The 19,918-nt window shown below is 40.7% G+C and overlaps 3 protein-coding genes across 3 annotated transcripts; 1 reads left to right on the forward strand and 2 right to left on the reverse strand.

Moving 5' to 3' along the window:
- Positions 1 to 703: 703 nt before the first annotated feature.
- Positions 704 to 3,391, reverse strand: LOC113313633. Its single transcript, XM_026562427.1, has 2 exons — positions 2,080 to 3,391; positions 704 to 1,156 (listed from the first exon to the last, which is right to left on the reverse strand). The coding sequence occupies exon 1, from the start codon at positions 3,367 to 3,369 to the stop codon at positions 2,410 to 2,412; it is 960 nt and encodes a 319-aa protein (XP_026418212.1). The 5' UTR covers positions 3,370 to 3,391; the 3' UTR covers positions 704 to 1,156; positions 2,080 to 2,409.
- A 167-nt stretch (positions 3,392 to 3,558) lies between these two features.
- LOC113310689 (organelle RRM domain-containing protein 1, chloroplastic-like) lies at positions 3,559 to 6,171 on the forward strand. The gene is made up of 9 exons (XM_026559437.1): positions 3,559 to 3,961; positions 4,180 to 4,277; positions 4,375 to 4,615; positions 4,695 to 4,792; positions 4,893 to 4,958; positions 5,057 to 5,122; positions 5,279 to 5,347; positions 5,470 to 5,576; positions 5,667 to 6,171. Exons 1-9 carry the CDS (start codon positions 3,609 to 3,611, stop codon positions 5,751 to 5,753), a joined length of 1,185 nt encoding a protein of 394 aa, XP_026415222.1. The 5' UTR covers positions 3,559 to 3,608; the 3' UTR covers positions 5,754 to 6,171.
- A 192-nt stretch (positions 6,172 to 6,363) lies between these two features.
- Positions 6,364 to 8,862, reverse strand: LOC113310690. Its single transcript, XM_026559438.1, has 5 exons — positions 8,519 to 8,862; positions 8,302 to 8,408; positions 7,697 to 8,183; positions 7,209 to 7,327; positions 6,364 to 6,707 (listed from the first exon to the last, which is right to left on the reverse strand). The coding sequence occupies exons 1-5, from the start codon at positions 8,771 to 8,773 to the stop codon at positions 6,506 to 6,508; spliced, it is 1,170 nt and encodes a 389-aa protein (XP_026415223.1). The 5' UTR covers positions 8,774 to 8,862; the 3' UTR covers positions 6,364 to 6,505.
- Positions 8,863 to 19,918: the final 11,056 nt, after the last annotated feature.

Raw genomic sequence — 19,918 nt, forward strand, 5'->3', positions numbered from 1 at the left:
GGTGGTGGTGGTAATCGGCGGTGGTGGTTATATATATAGGTGGTTATTAGGTTGGTTTTAAATTAAATTAGGTTAAGGGTAGGTTAGTCATTTCAACGTTTTAGGATACCCCTTATTACTATAAGGAAGGTGGCCTAATAAAACCATGATCCCTAAAAAATCATTCAAAAACAACCCGTCTTTCTAGTCTTTCTAATTTTGTAATTAGCCACCACCACTGACCACCACCCAGAACCACCAAATGTGCTACAACCACCACGAGCAAAACAAAACCCAGATTTAACATACTTATTTTTTCTGTGCGATGATGCTGGTATTTACTTGTTGTGGCATTTGTGGTGGTGGTGGGTGTTGTGGCAATGAAATGATTTAGTCTGTTGAGCCCAGGTCCACTTAGTACTGCAAACCCTGGACACTCTACCAATAGCCTGCTCTTACACAATCTGTAGTTTAGGCTCAGGCAGGAACGGCTATTTTTAAAGCTGTCATTTTTTTCCCTGCAAGAACATGTCATTTCATGATCTCGAATGTTGTGGTTGTATCTATTTTAGCTTTCTTCCCTGTCAAGCAAGATCTGATTATCTTAGCGACGGTGTCCAGATAGTCACTCTGTACATCATTATCATTCCATACCTAGTAAACACACAAATTCATTCCCAAATGTGCTTCATAGATACCTAGTAAAAAACACAAATTCATGGAGTATGCCACCCAAATATTCTGAAACAGGAATACATTCAGTGGATCTTGTTCACAGTTGCACACATATTTCTTTTCTGCGGCCAAACACAACAAAAAGAGTGATTCCAAGTTAATTTCTCGTGCTTCAGATTGTCAGACAACAAGAGAGAAGCTATCTAAAGCAGCTTTTGTTCACATTTCTACATTGTAATCATATATTCTTGTACAAGATCAGAATCTTACCTATAGGGTCATTTCTACAAAATTCTAACTTACTTGAGAAAAACGAAAAACCATTTAGTTATATGCAAAAATAGATTTCCTAGCTTACTTCTGCACACACGAATCTCTTGCAGCTGGACCCTCCTAACAACCTGCTCCGGATTTCATTGTATTGCAGTATTGAAACCTGGGAGCACCTGCCAGCATATTGCTCAATTCTCTTTTGTAGCTGCAAAAGCTTCCCCGCGTACATCTGCAAAGTTGAACATTGTAATTCTGATTCCAGCATTTTCCAGACTTTTCAGACTTTAAAAAAAAATATATAATATGGGCCGAGATCTGGGACGTCTAACTTCTCATAAAAGGTTTTAAAAAATTTGGAAAACTGTCCATTTCTACAGATTCAGTATACTTCATGATACAACATTCATATGATTAATCCAGTAGTTAGTGTTCAGAGCAAACCAAAACTCTCCTCATGGTTTCCAGAAAACAAACTTCAGTCTTCAAGCCAATACAAAAGCATATTAATTGAAGTTACTAGAACTAAAAAGTTAAAATCAATTTGTTGACGCCCTAAAGGTTTTGGGTTCAATATTCAGCAAGAGAACCCAACCAGCTGGAAACCAATTTGAAAATTCACATGATATATCCATGTTACCAAATCTATAATTAGGAATTTAGGAAGCACTACTAACAGGCATTTTTTCGATAATCTTTGCAAACTTCTCCAGGAATCACTTTTCAGTTTTTAATGATAATCAAACAAGAATTTTGCGGGTCAAAACGTCAGTTCAACTTAACCAGAGAAAAATCAAATCTAGCTCAAAAGGTAGGAGATTACCTACCTACACGCTAAACAAAAACTAGCATAGATTTCTTGAAAGCAGGCCAATTCTTAAGCATATAAATACTCCTTGATTTCATCTATAAGTTAGATTTATTATTAGTGTTCTTTCTCTCCGTTATTGTATCCATCTCCTAGTATAAGCCTGTCAACTATTCCATGATATATACTCCCCAGTATTTTCAAACATATGCAGCAACCAGATATTGATAACAGAAATTTCGAAACAAGCATAAACAAGATAAGAGCTAAAATGTGAAAGTGAAGCAGGATATAAGCAATAATGGGAAAGACGATGTACACTGTAATTTGAGAATGCAGATAATTACCGTGTACTCATCCCATCAAATCCTGCAATTCTGTAGCAGGTTTTGGTGATTAAGCTGACCTTGGAATATCTTCATGAGTTCAGGAACTTGTTGCTCATACTTGATTACAAACCTCTCCAAAAAGACTTGTCTACGATTATTGAAAGAGTGCTTAAAGGAATTTTTTCCTTGATCAGACCTCTGGAGACTAAAATCCTGATAACAGAACACCTTGGAATAATCCTCTCCTTCAAGCTACAGGGAAGAACTCTTGGGTTTTCAGCAATACTTAATGTATCGTAACCCATTTCATTCACAAGGAAATTCATATAATTTTCTTCTCAGAAGCCCTCATACAACTAGGTTCTTTCCTAAATGCTGAATGAATCTGATCTTCAGACCAACCCAATCTCTTGTAAACATCCATTTTTTTCCCCAACTGGCTTCCGTCATTGATGTCAACGCGACTACGGCTACAAGATACATTGTGCTGGAAGGATCAAAACCCATTTCATTAACCTTTTGTACCATCTTTTTAAATCTATTGATATCTATCATAAATGATCTTGGTTGTTGGATTAGAAACTTAGAAACATTAGTTTCAGGTACACCTTGATATATCAAAAGCTCTAGATTGCCCATCAATTTTCTAACCACATTTATACAAAGAACCCTACTAGATCGCTTAATAATTTTGATGACGTTTTGATCAGTCTGAAGAATGCTCTTAAGGATATCAAAGGAAGGTATTATTCCTTTATTAAAACTCTCCCTCAGGATCTTTGGGTCATTTGAGATGAAGTCAGCAAGGTCAAGTCCATGAATCCCTTTGGATTTGAAAAAATCAAATTTGAGTTTGAGGGTTTTATGAGGATTAGATGAGAGAATGAGTGGCTGTTTAGGTATTAATCTAGAAATGTGGGAATCAGTAAATCCGTATGATTTGAGTAATGTTAAGACTGAATCAGGATTAGAAGTGGTTTTGAATTTGAGTTTTTTAGAAGCAGTAATAGCTTCGCCTTGTGATAATCCACATGAATTAACCAGATAAGAAACCACAAATGATGAATCATAATCAGAATCGGAAGAAGTAACATTGCCATTTCCATTTCTACTACTAGTAGTAGAGAAGGAACAAATGATGGAAGCAACCCTAGAATTTGAAATTACAACAACATTTTGATTTTGAGATGTAAAGATAAAATACTTAGCTGCAGATAATCCTGAAGAAGAAGAAGAAGATTCTCCATTGATGATGGAAGCTGCCCTTTTCAGAGTCCCCCCTGATTTACACAACAATGATCTAAACATTGCATCCCAAAACCACCACCAGCAGAACAATTTTCTGAAATATTATGAACCCCTAGAATCTCACACCATATATGGAAAACGAAGAAAATTTCCTTCCGTTTACTCTGGAGAATAAAGCCCAAGCCCACTTAGTAGTGTCCCCTGTCTATAAGGTCTATAGCCAGTTTATCAAACCTCACTAGCCTCATCTTCTTCTTCTTCTTTGAATACAATTCTGTGCAGAAAACCACTTAACAGCCATGGAAATCTTCACTACAACTAACAAAAACATAATTACTGTTCAACCATTAAAGACTCTGATTCAACCTTCAACCTTTTCACACATAAACATCAAATTAACCAGCAAAAATATTAATAGAAATGTCCTTAGAATCAGTTCTTCTTGGAATCCTAACATTCAATCTTCATCTTCAATAACAACTAGGGCAATAGCAGATACTAAAACCCAAAATTTGGATTTTCTTAATTCATTGAATGGGGGCCAACAACATCATTGGATTGTGGTTATGGACAAACCCTTACAAGCAGGAATTCAATCGAAATCAGATGTTATTGATTACTACGTTAAAACCCTGAGTAGGGTTTTAGGAAGGTGAGTTTTTTGTACCAGATAAATCCCATCTTTTTAATTTTTGCTATTATCCACCACTAACCACCAAATGTTCTACCACCACCACCCACCAGCATAAAGACCATATTTTTACTTTGTGGGTGGTGGTGGGTAATGGTTGTGGTATTTGTGGTGGTGGTGGTGATGTAATTGGATTTTTTGGTGTGTTAATTGGGTTTTTGGTGTTTTTGATTTTGCAGTGAAAAGGAAGCTCAAATGTGTATTTACAATGCTTCATGGGAGACCCATTTTGGTTTCTGTTGCGATGTTGATGAATCGGCTTCTCGTGAACTCTCTGGTTAGTTCAATTACTGTGGAATTGGTGTTCTGAGTTATCCCTTTTTAAGACCTTTTGATGGATGAGTTTAGAGTTGTCATTTGACTTGTGTTTTTAGGTTTTCCGGAAGTGTTATCTGTTAGGCCTGACCGGGATTTTGAATCTGCGGAGAAGGATTACAGTTTAGACAATGTTCAATTGGGTGGTGTGTCGAATTTAAGTGCTGGGATATCTCGGTTGTTTGCGGAGGGGAATTCCAAGTATTGGTTAGTTAGAATGGAGAAACCTACAGTTGAAGTTGTTACAAAGGCACAAATGGTGGATTACTATGCTCAAATACTATCAAAGGTTTTGGGCAAGTAAGTATAGATGTTTTAAGTACTGTTTGTGTTGAGTTTCCGGCTTTTTTGCCTCTTTCTTAAATGTGATGTTCTGCAGTGAGATGGATGCACAAATGTGTATATATCATATTTCGTGGAAAAACAACTTCGGGTTCTGTTGTGAACTTGATGATGAATGTGCGCGTGAACTTGTAGGTCAGTGCCAGCTGCGATTGTGTCCTTTTAGATAAATTTTTTGGTTAAACGTTTTTTGTTATTTTTGTTGCTTGGGGATAAGATGTGTTATGTGTTGCAGGAGTGCCTGGAGTTAAGTCCGTTGATGCGGATGAAAATTTTGGGTCAGAAAACAAAGACTATGGAGGTTTGGAAATTCGTTGAATTTGGATTGGTTTTGCTCTATTATTTATCGGTTCGCAAATTCTCTTTGTAGCAAATATTAATGGTTATAAACATTTATAGGTGATGATAAACCTGCTGAGTCTACTGAGGCACCTCCGATTAAAACAAAACGCCTCTTTGTAACAGGTACACTACTTACTAGATTGGATATTTTCTTGTAAAACATGTTCTTAGTTTAGCTATTTATTTGTAATCTGGAATTCAATAGCTCTAATTAGGGTGCAATTGATATCCTCATTTGTTTTCACGCATAACATTACCCTCCTGGTTTCTGGTTGATAGGCCTCTCCTTTTATACATCCGAGAAAACTCTGCGTACAGCTTTTGAAAGCTTTGGTGAACTTGTGGAAGGTATTTCCTTCACCAAACTGTCTTGGTTGTGGAACATAGTAGTGGGCTGTCTTTCCCTTTGATTTCGCTCTGAGTTAACCTCCGTGCTCTCATTATGCTGTGTGTTTTGGCTTTCTCAACAGCTAAAATTATAATGGACAAAATTTCTAAAAGATCCAAGGGTTATGCATTTATTGAGTACACTACAGAGGAAGCTGCGGGTGCGGCTCTCAAGGAAATGAATGGCAAGGTAGTCATCTTATCACTTCTTTGTTACTGTCTTTTTGAGTCATCCGTTGGAAACATACTGAAACCAACTTTTTCATATTGTTGTTTGCAGATCATTAATGGTTGGATGATTGTTGTTGATGTTGCGAAAACAAACCCACCTAAATTTAACAGAGGGAAACCAAGACCAACTTTTTAGCACTGACAATGGCAGGATACATGAATTGAAGCACTATGAAGTACAGAAGGATGTAAAGATCGCCTTGTCAAGTGTTTCTATTGAGCAGCCTTGATCATCGATAGACACAGATGATGCTTTCGTATCCATATATGCTCTTCACAGTTTTGTCATAGGCCATTGGTTGCTGCCCAAAAGTTGCTACAGGGTCCAATATTCAAGAACAGAGCTATTTTGAGGAGCTCCAGTTGGTTGTTGGTGGTGTTTTCTTTCTTTCAGTCAGGCATCTATCTGGCTGTATTCTTAGAGTGGCTTTAGCCTAATGTTCCAACAGGTGGTGGCAATAGTTGTAAACCTTAATTGTTCTTCTTATGTATCAAACAGTTGTTTACTGACGGTGTTCTTTGAATGAAATATATTTAGAGCTGATTCTCTCTAAGACTGTTTTCTCATTTTGCTAGCCTAAAGATGGACAGTCCAGTGAAGGATGTTCAGGTGTCTTTAAAGACTTGGTTTATAATGTAAAGATGGCGCTAAGATGATTATTCAAAACTTATTTTCAGATTTCATTTCTCCTAGATGCGTGATTGATGATCATCGAACATTAACAGTAGCGACAAAAGATGATGGATCAGTGGGAGAATGGATGCATTTCAAATCTAGCACAAAAGTTTTAATAACTCACAGAAATCAAGGTTTACAGGCCTTTCTTATTCTATCGGAGTTACATTTTGTTTTCCATTCCAAAGTAAACAGACATTAAACTTGGGACTTCATTTTGAAACACCCACAATGTAGGCATTCCATGCATCTTGTTGTTTGAAAGATGAGACCTCCTCATACTTGACATCTCGCCCAACACCAAAACCTTCAGTACTTTTCATGTCCTTGGTGTCTGGCATCTCCCTGATCCAGAAATGGACAGATTTGAATCCAGCTTCTTCCATGCAGTCCTTAATCTCGGGCAATGACCACCTGCACACAGAATCACCTGTATTATGTATCTATCTTTTTCAGCCAAAAATTTCAATGAATCGAGTATGAAGACGCAGATAACAGAGCCTGTTATGCAAGAACTTTGACTTCCACTATACAGGAGAGAGGCACTAATCGACAATCTTAAGTTTGATCAATTAGGTGATAGGGTAGACCAATACAAGAACAAAGGATAAAGAGCAGCTTCTCAGTGGGTCTTGAACTTCAAACATAACACGACTCTTGTCAAAGAAGTACAAAACAGCAGTTTCTGAAAATAGCTAAAATGGAACTTTCTTGGTTATGACTTGTGACAGTTATAAAAAGAAGTAACGACTGGAGAGTAAGCCATTACATTATTCTTCAGCCAACCAGATAATTGACAGTTCTGTATCTTGGCAAGATTGGTTGGTGATATAGGATAAGGGTACACACTAGATAGCTTGACACACCCAATGGGCAACGGAAAACACATAAGGTAGAAAGGAAGGCACAACTTACAGTCTCCAGCTGTATGAAAATGCATGGCGAATCTTGCGTTGCTGCTTCCGGAGATTATAGTGGAGGCTTATCCTTGTTGTACGGTGGAGAATATCGAATTCTTCTTGCTCCCACGTATACTAGAATTTGCAGATAGCATTAGTGAAGGACCTTGCATCAAAATCAACACAGACGTTTGATATGCAAATTATAAAGGTATTACTTGCATAATAACTAGCTGATTTTTCTAAAACTGATATTAGATATGTTCAGTGGACATGGTTTATTGTTTTTTCCTTAATGATCTATACATGGATTGGCAATCAAGTCCAAACAAAGGGTAGTCCTAAAGGCCAGCAGCAGTGTACAAAGTTTCACATCAAACTTATCTGACACGAAAAGAAATGATCTATGCCCTGCTTAGCAATTGACAAGTGGATGTCCAAGTTCATATGCAGGAACCACTCACTAGTGGAGCTTAAAACAAATTCAATGCATTAGTGTCTTACCGTGAAATTTGGAAACCTTCTCTGGAGACGTAGCCCATGCTCAGATGAAGTACCCCCATACACATCCATTGCAAATATTCCACCTTTCTTAGACAAGGTATCAATCACATGCTTAAAGTACAATACCAGATCTGTTCGCTTCTGAAGGCAACAACAGCTGTAATTAAACGCACAAACAATATCAATCGGAGGCAACACACAATTCTCCTTCACCAACCCATCCTTCATTTGACTACCAGTCCCAGCATCAGTTTCCATACACCCCTCTTCACAGTCATCCAATTTCATGTCTTCCATAGAGTCCTGGATTCCACATTTTACCAGCCTAGCTTCCTTAGGTCTCAATACATCCCCATGAAACAACGATATTCTAGAATACCCGGCCCCAATTTTATCAACATTGTTCTGTAAGCTCCATTCAAGTGTCTCAAGGTCCATATCCACTCCTACTGCTGTTCTTCTCGAGTCCGTCCGAAGCCACTCCGCACTACAAACATCCAAAAAACAACATTTAAACCACCTAAATCCCACAATTTTTCACAATTAACCATATAACACTAAAACTAACAAAATGTGCATTGTGTGCAAGGTGTTTGTATTAATACCTGAGTAGAGCAGTCCCACAAAAATCTTCCTGGAGATGAAGAGGTTGTCTTCCACCAACATACATCAAGAAAAACTTCTGAAGATAACTGATATCACCCTTTGGAGACTACAATCAAACAAAATAATCAAACCCCAAAACTAATTTAAGCAAAAAAAATCACTTGGCGCAGATTATTGAACAGATTAATTGAAATAAAGTTTCAATTTTTATTTTACCTGAACAGATTCCTGGTACAGAGAGAATTTAGATGGGCATTTATCACTTGAATTTGGATTCGATTGATCGACATTTCCTTCATGTTCTTCTTGTTCCTCTTCATTGTCAGTTTTGGTTTCTTTTTCTTCATCATCTGAAGAAGAAGGAAGAATGACATGGTTTCTCTCTTCTTGTTCACCTTCAGAAGCATAGTAATACTCTTTACTACGACTTGTTTTCTGTTGCTGATGCCCTTTCTTCCCCCGTTTTCCCATCTATCCTCAGAAGAATTCTACTTCTCTATTGAGTTCAGCTTCAAACTTTTGTTTAATTTTATAAAACCTACTGCCTTTTTTGTTTTCTCAGTGATGATGAAAGCTGCTTGTGACGGCTGGGGTTAGGTTTTGATTCTTTTGGGAGCTTCTTGGTGGGTCCCCGTACGAAGAGGGTGTTTGGAATCTTTGGATTAAGGAGTTCAAAAATCCCAGCTGACTCGGTGACTCGGTGTTTTTCCATTTTTTTTCCTTCTTTTTATTGATTAAGAACGCACAATTGTAGGATATCAAACTAATCGACATATATGAATTACTTCTTCCAACCAAAGTGTCTGCTAAGGGGTGTTTTTTGGGTGAAAATACTAAAACACCCTTTGATTAATTAAAAAACATTATGAAAAGACAATTATACTCTTTCTCCTAAAACTTAAAATCAAATAACCAAAACATTTATCCCCCATTTCTACACCATCAGTTCCGGCATACTCGGTTAGGGTTCCGAATTTTTTTTTTCTTCATCTTCTTCATCGACGATTAATCGTCAATTCAAAAATATCTTCATCGATTAACCTACCTACCCAAATCCATAAGAATGCCTCCACGAAAGAAATCAGATGCCCAATCAAAATCAAAATCGATTGCTCAACAAAAACAAGAAAAGAGGATTCGTTTGATTGCTCAAGAGCAAGAACACGAAGAACAAGAGTTATCAGACGATCAACTACTCAGAAATATGGCTTCTGTGAGAAGGTAAGTCATTTAAAACTGTTTAATTAGTGTTTCAATCAATTTGTAGCTATGGGTTTAGGTCAAAATCGCAAACCCTAACTGAAACAGTTGAGTTTCAGTAGCTTCCCACATTCAATTTAGTATGAATACCACACCGGAACAGTGTAACGGCATTCGATTTAGGATAAAGACCACACCGGCACTGCGTTGCGGCATAAGATTTTTTAGGTTGAAGACCACATCGGAAATTAGTTGCGACATTCTATTTAGGATGAAGACCACACCGGAACCCTGTACCAGCGTTCAATTTAGTTTGAATACCATGTCGGTAGTGTGCTTCTAATAAACATAAAATCCTAGGATTTTGTTATTGGTACCGACATACATTTTAGGTTAGATTCTATGCCGGAATTCTGTTACGGCATGAGTTTGAATTTTACGTATGTGCCGGCAATGGTGTTTTGGTATCCAGGAACTTCCTAAAGATTACCGGCATCCTCGTCAATTATTTTTCAATGCCGGTATTAGGACCGGCATGTAACGGTTTGAAATTACTATGCCGTGTTTTGGTCACAGCATGGTCGAAACTTTGTTTTAGTATGCCGGTAGTGATGATTATATGCCGTTATGTAGTGTATCTATGCCGGTATTAGAAATGAAAGTTAGTTGTCTTATATTTATTTCGTGATTCTTTTGAAATAGAGCTAAAGCAAAGGAAGCTAACAAACGAAAAACTAAAGATGATGGCATTAAGAAAAGAAGGAAGGAAGGTCTTGGAACTCCTCAATCTCTGCCTCATAGAGGGGAAAAAACAAGGTCGCAACAAGCGTTTGGGTGCATCTACAAGAGGTGAAGTTTGGGAGAGTGGACGTGACCGTAGTAAACTCGCAATCCGTGAACCTACCGGAGAAGTTGAGAAGGAAGATGAGCAAGATGAAGAGGAAAGTGAGGAGGAAGATAATGAGATTGATCCAAGTCAATTAGCAACCCAAAGCCAAATAGTAGTGGAACAAGTTGGGCCAAGTCAACAACCGACACAAGGCAAGGGAACATGCAAAGTAAAAGTTAAAGGTTCACACCTTCCTCATATTGATGACATGATACCTGACCTTCATCGTGGTGAAATTCGGGGTGCAGATTCTTATGATCTGGGGCATCTATTTGGCTACAAGGACTCTTGGGCTCGTACTATCTATCAAACCTATGTAAGAATTTCTATCTCGTGCATATGTATTGTTTTGTATTTATATAAAACCTCTTAATCGTATTATCTCCTAATTGTAGGATCATAAGAAGGTTGTGCGTGTTTGCCGAAACCATGCCGCGTCTCATTGGGATTTGTCTAAGGAATGTGAAGAGGTCCAAACATTAGTAAAGGATTCTGGTCTATATCCTTTGGTTAAAAATTATGTGAAGCCAGATATTGTGACAGTCAATTGCTTCGTCGAAAGGTATCATGGTGAAACAGATACCATGCACTTTCCGTTTGGCGAGATGACCTTGATCCCTGATGATTCTCAGAACATTCTAGGCTTGAGTGTTACTGGTGTTGATGGTGGATTTTAGTTCAGAGATAAAATTGTAAAACCAATCTTTAATGTGTTGACACCCTGCAAAGGGTAAAGTCGTTTGATGAGTGATGAATACTTCTTCGCTTTATTTATTCGAAGGAATTTAATAAATACACAAAATTCACCCAGAATGGTGCATGTAGAAACAATCCCAAATATTATGTGTATTTATAGCATTATTAATTAATGCATGAGTTGCCTTGTATTTTCTGTGTTGTTCTCAGCAGGACTCTCATTATTGGTGCGGCATGACGACAGAGTGTTTACTCTCAGTAGAGTAACACGAATCTCCAAGTGTTAATAGTGAGGTACGCACGAAATACCCGCAGGCCATACCATTCTCTAACCAAGAGAACACTGTGTCGGTGCGCTTATATTAGCCCGATCGAGCATGTTTAATTCCCTAAGGGAAATCTGGATTGTCCATGTCAGTCTCAGAAACGATCACGGCCACGCAAGTTGGCCTCGCAATTTAACAAGCCTAGCCAAACCCTGGAAAGAGTATGTGATTAACGGGATGACCACCAGCGGTCCCACTTGTGCCCTAGCCGGTCGAACATCACACGAACTCTTCCCAGCATATCAAACGTCAGCCCTAAAATAGGGTGGTTGTGTTGCTTTGGAAGAAGCTCGACGAGCTTAGACTGTTCAAGGAAGTCTTAAAATCATCACGACCGTCCAACTTCACTAGATTGGTTGGACGGCTCAGATCATCCCGCGAATGGTCAGTGAAGCGCCAATGCACATATTGGCGGAACCACTCCTCACCCACCTGATCGGTTTTCTCACGACCTAGCCCTAGAGCGATGAACGCTTGCTCAAAGTGTGGCTGACGTGATGCTTAAAGGGTCGTGGAAATCCGACTAGCGTCTTAAATCGATCACAACCATCCAACTTAGCCAGCATGTTTGGATGGCTTAGATCACGCCTAAGACCATCGGGCAGGTACGCATATGTTCACCGTCGAACCAACATGGGCCCCACATGATCGGTTTCTCCAAAGGGGAAGCATGACTTTCCAAACTGATTGTCCAAAGTCATGTATGCGTGACTGCTTCAAAACCCTAATTAGGGTTTGCTGCATTTGTATAACTGTCGTAGTTCGATCACGACCATCCATCTTCGCAATCCTGGATGAAGGGTGTAGATATAGACTTGAGAGGTCCCGAGAGTATCAACATGATCACCGTGGCCCCCCTTGTGCGTGTGCGGATCGTCCTAGGAAGACTAGGACTCGGCAACCTCGAAATGCATGCCCAAAGGTGGCATGTCACACGACTTCCAAATGCTTTGCGGCAATGGATTTTATCGCAAGACGATCACGACCAATCATCTTTTCCAGAAAAATTGAGTGGCCTAGATCGCACCTCCGCGAGACAAAGTGGTATGGACATGTACACCGGCAGGTTGTCTACACGCATGCCCGGTCGGTCCCACCAAAAATGGTGTCCATGCTTGACTTAGGTCAAGCAAAAGAGTGATGCTTGCGCACCTCTTAAAAACCCTAAAATTCCATTAACGGTCGCAAATAAGCGTCGTGAACCATCTCGTCCTTCCAAATTTGATAGCTTGGTCGGACAGCCTAGGTTAAAAGCTAGACGACCAATAAAGCATCCCCATGATCACCATCCCCCACTCTTCCACAGGGAGTAATCGACCAAAGCATGGATCGCCCATGCATCCTCCAAACGATCACTCGAAGATGGTTGGACGTGATGCTATGTTAAGATGCTTGATCCACGACTTATTCGGTCAAGCTTTAAAACATCGATGCTACATACATGTTGATTGTTTGCGATGCATAACATGCATCAAACATACACGATATTGCATGAATATCAATTCTTTAAGTAACTTAGCATCGTATGTTATTTCCTGCAGTGGGTCCACGATCCACTCATTCGAGACATCAAGCATGTCACAAACTGGGGGATACTTACTGGGGTATTGGTCTGGCGGTTTACAACATGCAACGTGCAACGCGCCATTACAAGAACGTGTCAGGAGGCATGGACGGTTAGCGGTGATGGAAGAAATGGGAAAGATGTGATCGTTTAACAATCACCACTTCTACACGACCCCACTACTCCATCACTCCACTTCCTGCGAGATGAGGGCTGCACTCAATGACTTGTATAAATAGGTCCTTCACCTATTTTCAAAACAACACGGAAAAACATAGAGAAACCAAGTGTTGCATTCAGTATTCAGAAACACCCAGAACTGATTGCTTTCATTGTGAAAACCAGTTCATCATTATGATACAAGTCATAAACAGCCGAAACCTTCACAATCTCAACACCTTCTTCGCTTCCCTCCCTAAGATCAATCCCATCTCCTTCACTTTGTGACCAAAGCAAGTCTGGAACAGCCATTTCTTGGTTTAGGCCAGAATTATATAGATTGATCTCTCGAATCAGAAAGCACTCCCGTGCAGTACATTTTTTAGGCTTTAGATTCATTTCTCATCCACACACACCCAAAATTACCAAAACCAGCAGAAATAGTTTTCGCCCATAAACAATTGGCGACCAAAGTGGGAGATTAATCTCTCGGTTGTGAAGTCCATTTCTTCAATACCCAATTTCGTTTGGTTGATTTCAAAATGGTTGGTCTCAGGACTTCCCGAACAACTTAAAATCTTGGTCGAGGTTCCTCCAATGGAGATACCCCTCTTCCCGACGGTGTATCTGATGATGTAACTGGAAGAATCCCAACATTGATCGAATTAGCACGAGTGCAGGAGATTCACACGAAGAACATGGACCTGATAAAGGAGCGATAGACGTCATACTCGATGTCCTCATCAAGATGATATCAGATATGAACGGTTCTCCTGTCGTGGAGATTTCTATATTGGGGACTGATCCTCGCAACGATCCTCCTCAAGTCAATAGCTTCACTATGAACCAGAGGCCGGCGGATCAGGAAGCGGCTTCTCTAGTGGAAAATTTGTGTGAGCTTTTACATCTTTCGAAGAACGAGCGGGCGGAGACGTTTGCTACAATCAATCAGATATACACGGACGTGCATTTAACTCCTTTGCGCCCAGAAGCCCCAAAAACATCAGAGATGTCTGTAAATAATGTTACATTTACAGAAGAGGACATGATGGCGGAGGAAGGTCACAACCGGGTCCTACATGTTATTGCACGCATCAAGGACTCGGAGTTCAAGAGGGCTCTCATCGATACGGGAGCCTTCGAATGTGGTTACTCTCAAGGTTTTCCCAGGCAAGATTGTACGGCGTCCTACCACGATGACAGAATTCAAAGGAAACCAAACCAACACATAAGGGTATGTCAATCTGAATTTATCAGTAGGCCCGTTAAGTCAAATGTGAAATTCGAAGTCATAGAAAAGGAGCCGGACTGCCATATGAAACTGGGGAGACCGCGGATTCATGACAATAGGATTGTCCCTTCAACGTATCACCAGTGCCTGAAGACTATGATGAATAAAGAAGTCGTTTGTATTCCTGCACCGTTGTCTCCTTACGCACCGATATATGGAGTGGAATTATTTGAACCAAGAGAAGCTCCACGGGAAGAAGCAGACAAAGTTCACTGCATCCCACTCCCTACGTGGGCGTCAATACAAGAGGAGGACCGACTTGTATCATTGAGGTCTACGCCCCATGATGCATCTTTGCTGAAAAGGCGTTCTTCTTCATCCGGTGAAGCCGCGACCCACGTTCACACTAAGAGGGAGTGAACTTTTATGGCGAGCCGTGATCAAAAAGGGAAGACTGTGTACTGACCGATGTTAGCAATTAGCAGGGGAGACTGTCTCCCAGTCTCTCGGCCCAATGGAATGATGCAGCAACGACGAGCCACAGGAAGAGGTGCCAGATGCTCCACGACAGTTGCAAGACGGCACCAACTCCATGACTGATGAACTCGAAATCGTTAATATCGGTAATGAAGAATCTCCTAGGCCTATCTCCATCAGCTCAACTTTGTCCACGGATGAACGCTTGAAGCTCGTACACCTTCTCGAAGATACCAGGACATATTCTCTTGAACGTATGAATAAATGCCCGATTTAGATGAAAAATTGGTCACCCATCATCTACATGTCATACCTGGATCCAAGCCGATCAAACAGTCCCTGAAGCAATTCAGACACGAGATGGAGGAGCAAATCAAGACTGAGATACAGAAATTGCTAGCTGCTGGCTTCATTAAACCCATTCATCATCCGACCAGGTTGGCTAATGTGGTTCCGGTAAAAAAGAAAAACGGACAGATCAGATGTTGCGTGGATTTTAGAGACTTAAACAGATGCTTCCCAAAAGACGATTTTCCTCTAACATCGACATGTTAGTAGATGCCTCCAGCGGACACGACATGTTCTCCTTCATGTACGGATATAGCGGGTATAATCTGATAAGGATGTATGAGCATGATGCAAGTAAGACAGCTTTTCGAACCCCTCTCGGAAATTTTTATTATAGTGTAATGCCATTGGAAATAGTGGGATGCTTTATTGGAAATTTTTATTATAGTGTAATGCCATTGGATATAGTGGGATGCTTTATTGGAAAGTTTCTGGGATTCCAAGTAGCCGCTGAGGGGATCAAGGTAGACCCATCCAAGACTCAAGCTATTCTCATGATGCTGCCGCCACGGATTGTGAAGGAGCTCCAAAGATTCATGGGCAAAGTAAACTATATTCAACGTTTTATACCATGGTTTCGCCCAACTTGTTGCTTCGTTCACCCCTTTGTTGAAGAAAGGAGCAAGTTTCTTCTGGACCACACTACAACATGAGGCGTTTCGGAAGATTCAACGGATATTTCCGTCTCCAGCGGTCATGAAATCCCCCGTCCAAGGAAGACCATTGTACCTCTACACTTCCTTCAGTGATATCACCGTCAGATCTTTGCTCGCTCAAGAGGATGACGAGGGGGTTGAACATCCTATATACTATTTGCTGAGCTCAGATATCCCAAAGCCGAAAAAGTATGCCTAGCCCTGATTCATTCCATTCAGAAGTTCAGACATTACCTGTTATCCAACAAGGTGGTACTCATCTCCAAATATGATCCTGCGAAGTTTTTTCTTTCAAAACCGGCCTTGATGGGAAGGTCGGCCAAATGGCTTCTCCAAATGTCGGAATTAGACATAACGTGTGCATCTCCGAAAGCTATCAAAGGACTAGCGGTTGCAGATTTACTAGCAGCATTCCCCGGGGAAGGCACTGCTGCATTAAGCGAAGACTTTCCTGGAGAATTTCCAAACATCTACGTTCTCTAAGAAGAAGTGTGGTTGTTGTCCTTTGATGGCTCTGCCACCCCTAGCAGTCACACTGGAGGGGTAGGCGTGGTCTTAGTGTCTCCAACCGGTGAAGTCTTCTCGCACTCCTTCAAGCTGGACTTTCAATGCACCAACAATTCAGCAGAGTATGGAGCCTTCCTCATATGACTTCCATTATCCAAACAAGCGGGGGCCACACGCTTGGAGATAAGAGGTGACTCTAAGTTACTAGTTAATCAAATGAATGGAGTGTATGCGTTGAAAGAGATAACACTGGCCCAATACCGATCAGAGGCGAAAAGGTTACTAAACTACTTTGCGGATGCAACCATAACCCATGTTGATCGCAACAATAACAGACACGCCGATTGTTTGGCCACACTAGCATCCAAATTACAGTTCGAAGGTTTGGAAGAAACCTGACGGTGAAGAGGAGGACGGTAGAATCAACATGGATTTCACAATACAAAGATAATGGAACCGGCGATTGGCGACTCCCGATCATTCAAGAGCTCAACAGCTCACTTTCTCAAGGAAAGGTCAGTCTCAAAACCCTACGGAACTTCTTTATGCTTCACGGTATGCTATATCATAAAAATACGGATGGTTCCCTATCAAGATGCCTCGGAGATGAAGAAGCGTAGATGCAGATTAACCGCATTCATGATGAAATTTATGGACAAACGTTGGTAGTAACGCTCTATCGACGTCTTCAACGCCTGGGATATTACTGTCCAGAAATGGAAACCCAGTCTCGGCTTCTCCAAAAGTTTTGCTATAACTGTCAAACACCACCACAACAATTGGAGGTTTTCAGCATAAGTCATGCTGGGGAATGGAGGGAGCCTTATATTAGCTATCTCCGCGATGGGGTAACTACTGCTAATCAAAAGGATGCTGTCAAGATGAAACAAAAAGCGAAGCGGTTCGTACTTCACGAAGGGATCCTATATCGCAAAAGCTTTGGAGGGGATCTGTTACGGTGCCTGGCCGAAGTAGAGATTCTAATCATGTTGAAAGAAATGCATGAAGGGGAACATCAAGGGAAGAGGAAACTGTTTCTCCAGGTACACGAGAAATACTATTGGCCGACCATGGAGGATGATGCAGCTGCATTCGTTCGAAGCTGCCACAAATGTCAAATTCATGGGAACCTTGTTCACGCACCTTCCAATCCTTTACACTCGATAAGCAGTCCATGGCCGTTTTATAGCTGGGGACTTGACATTATTAGGAAGATTAATCCGTCGTCATTGAAGTAACACGAGTATATCATAACCAGAAAAGAATATTTCACCAAATGGGTTGAGGCTATTCCTCTACGAGGGACCACAGGAACAACGATTGCGGCTTTCATTAAAGAATACATCATTTGTCGTTTTGGCGTGACTAAATATATTATCACTGATAACGACACCCCTTCGCCAACAAACAGGTACGAGAGATGCTGAAAGAATATGGAATTAAACAGGTCTTCTCCACCATTTACTATCCTCAACGGAAAGGACAGGCTGAAAGCTCCAAAAAAACATTAATTCGGATTCTCAGTCGAACAATACATGACAACCCCAGAGAGTGGCACGAACAGCTACCAATGGCGTTATGGGCGTATCGAACGACACCTAGGAGTTCCATTGGGGTTTCTCCATATTCACTTGTTTACGGTGCGGACGCGATCCTCCCAGCAGAAATCAGGATTCCATCAGCCAGGATTGCAACAACAAGGGGGTCCACTGGAACGAGGCTGAAGCATCTAACTCAAGAATCTCTAAGTTAGACACTCTGGATTCCAGAAAAAGCAAGGCAGAGGAACGTACTCAGGTTTACAGAAATAGGATCTCCAGGGCGTATGACAAGACTGTGAAGCCACGTGTTTTTAAAGTAGGAGATTTAGTCTTGAAGACGGCCAAGCACATTCAGCAGGACATGTCTGTACCAAATTTCTCTCCGAAATGGGAAGGTCCCTACGTGATTACCAAGGCTTACAGTACCTGATATTGCAAGATAATTAAGGTGGATGGAGGCAAGTTAGAAGCAGTCATCAACGGAAAATGGCTCAAGGCATACCATGCTTGATCATTGTCCCGATATTGTCCCGTGACATGGCAATACAGACATCTTTCATTACACTTTTTGAATTATCAATTTATTCAAAAACAAAAAAACGTTAATAAAAAAAAAAAAAACTTCATCCATCTACCAAAAACCAATGCAATTCATTTCTCAAGAATGTGCAATTTATTTCTCAAGAATGTTCAAAAAAAAATGACAATAAGGAAGCATGGGTTAGAAGAGGTCATCCAGTAGATTGTAGTTCCTTGAGAGCATCATCTTCAGCCTAGTTTGGTATCTCTCCGTCCTATCCTCCAAGTTTTGAACTGCCTGCTCCACCTTATCTGATTCCGCATCCAGGGCCTTCTCCTCCTCCAAGATAGCTTTCGCAGCAGGAACTACATTCATAAGGATACCAGCACGACCAACCTTGATGATGTCAAGACGCTGCCGCAACCAGCGCACGTTGAACTCCATGGATTCGTAGGTAGATACCATATTCTCCCACTTTTCAAGATTTGATTCAGCAACGTTGCGGATAGAGATGTTCTCCATCTTAGGAATCATGGGAAGAAGGCAGTTTACCGTAGTGACCAAAGCAGATGAACAGTGTCGAACTACATTCCTGGTTGCGATGTGGCCATACTTTCTCCATACTTTTGTGTATAGAGTCACAAACTCCTTCCGCACTAAGAATCCACCGACGGCTCGGTAGCTGGAAGATAGGAATTTCATGTGGATATCGAATAAAAGACCCGCGTTGGGGTATTAATAAGATGAGATACCCAGATCAGCATCTTCAAGGTCCGCAGGGGTAGGCGTGTTTGAGTTTGAAGGAAGATGACTAGTTAAGTCATCATCGTCGATAACTGTCACACATGTTCCAGTAGGGTATCTCTGTAAAAAAGAGGGGATGATTATTCTCCTGATCATAAAGAACAAGCAATTGTTCGTAAAAGAAAACGAAAAGAGGAACGAACCGGTATGACCTTCTTAACCCGGAGAACACGACCAGGGGATTCACCATGAGGCTCATGTTAACACTGAGATGCAGGTCGTGCACGTTTATCAGAGGACCCTGGATGGTATGAAGAAGATGATCTACTATTGTTTCACATGATGGAGTTCCGGAAATAAAATCCTATCGCAAAACGCTGCAGCGAGGTATACCCGATGGATAAGGATTCAACACCGACCGAGTCGTGATTTCTTCCGAACCCTAATCAAGATCGGAAAGGCCGTTGGATATTTAAAAAGGAACGGTTTGACCAGCCCCGGATGTTTGAGGCATAAGACGATGTTCATATATGCGGTAAATATGTATTTACTTTAGCTTAATCTTTCTAGTATTTGAACTGTCACCATCTCATGTCTACCCCACAATAATGCAACCATTATGTGCTAGGAAGGGGACTTAATGTTGATGGTGGATTTTAGTTCAGGTCTAAAATTATAAAACCAATCTTTAATGTGTTGACACTCTACAAAGGGTAAAGTCGTTTGATGAGTGATGGATACTTCTTCTCTTTATTTAT

Source organism: Papaver somniferum, chromosome 9 (assembly GCF_003573695.1).
Source record: "Papaver somniferum cultivar HN1 chromosome 9, ASM357369v1, whole genome shotgun sequence".
Classification (NCBI taxonomy): Eukaryota; Viridiplantae; Streptophyta; class Magnoliopsida; order Ranunculales; family Papaveraceae; genus Papaver; species Papaver somniferum.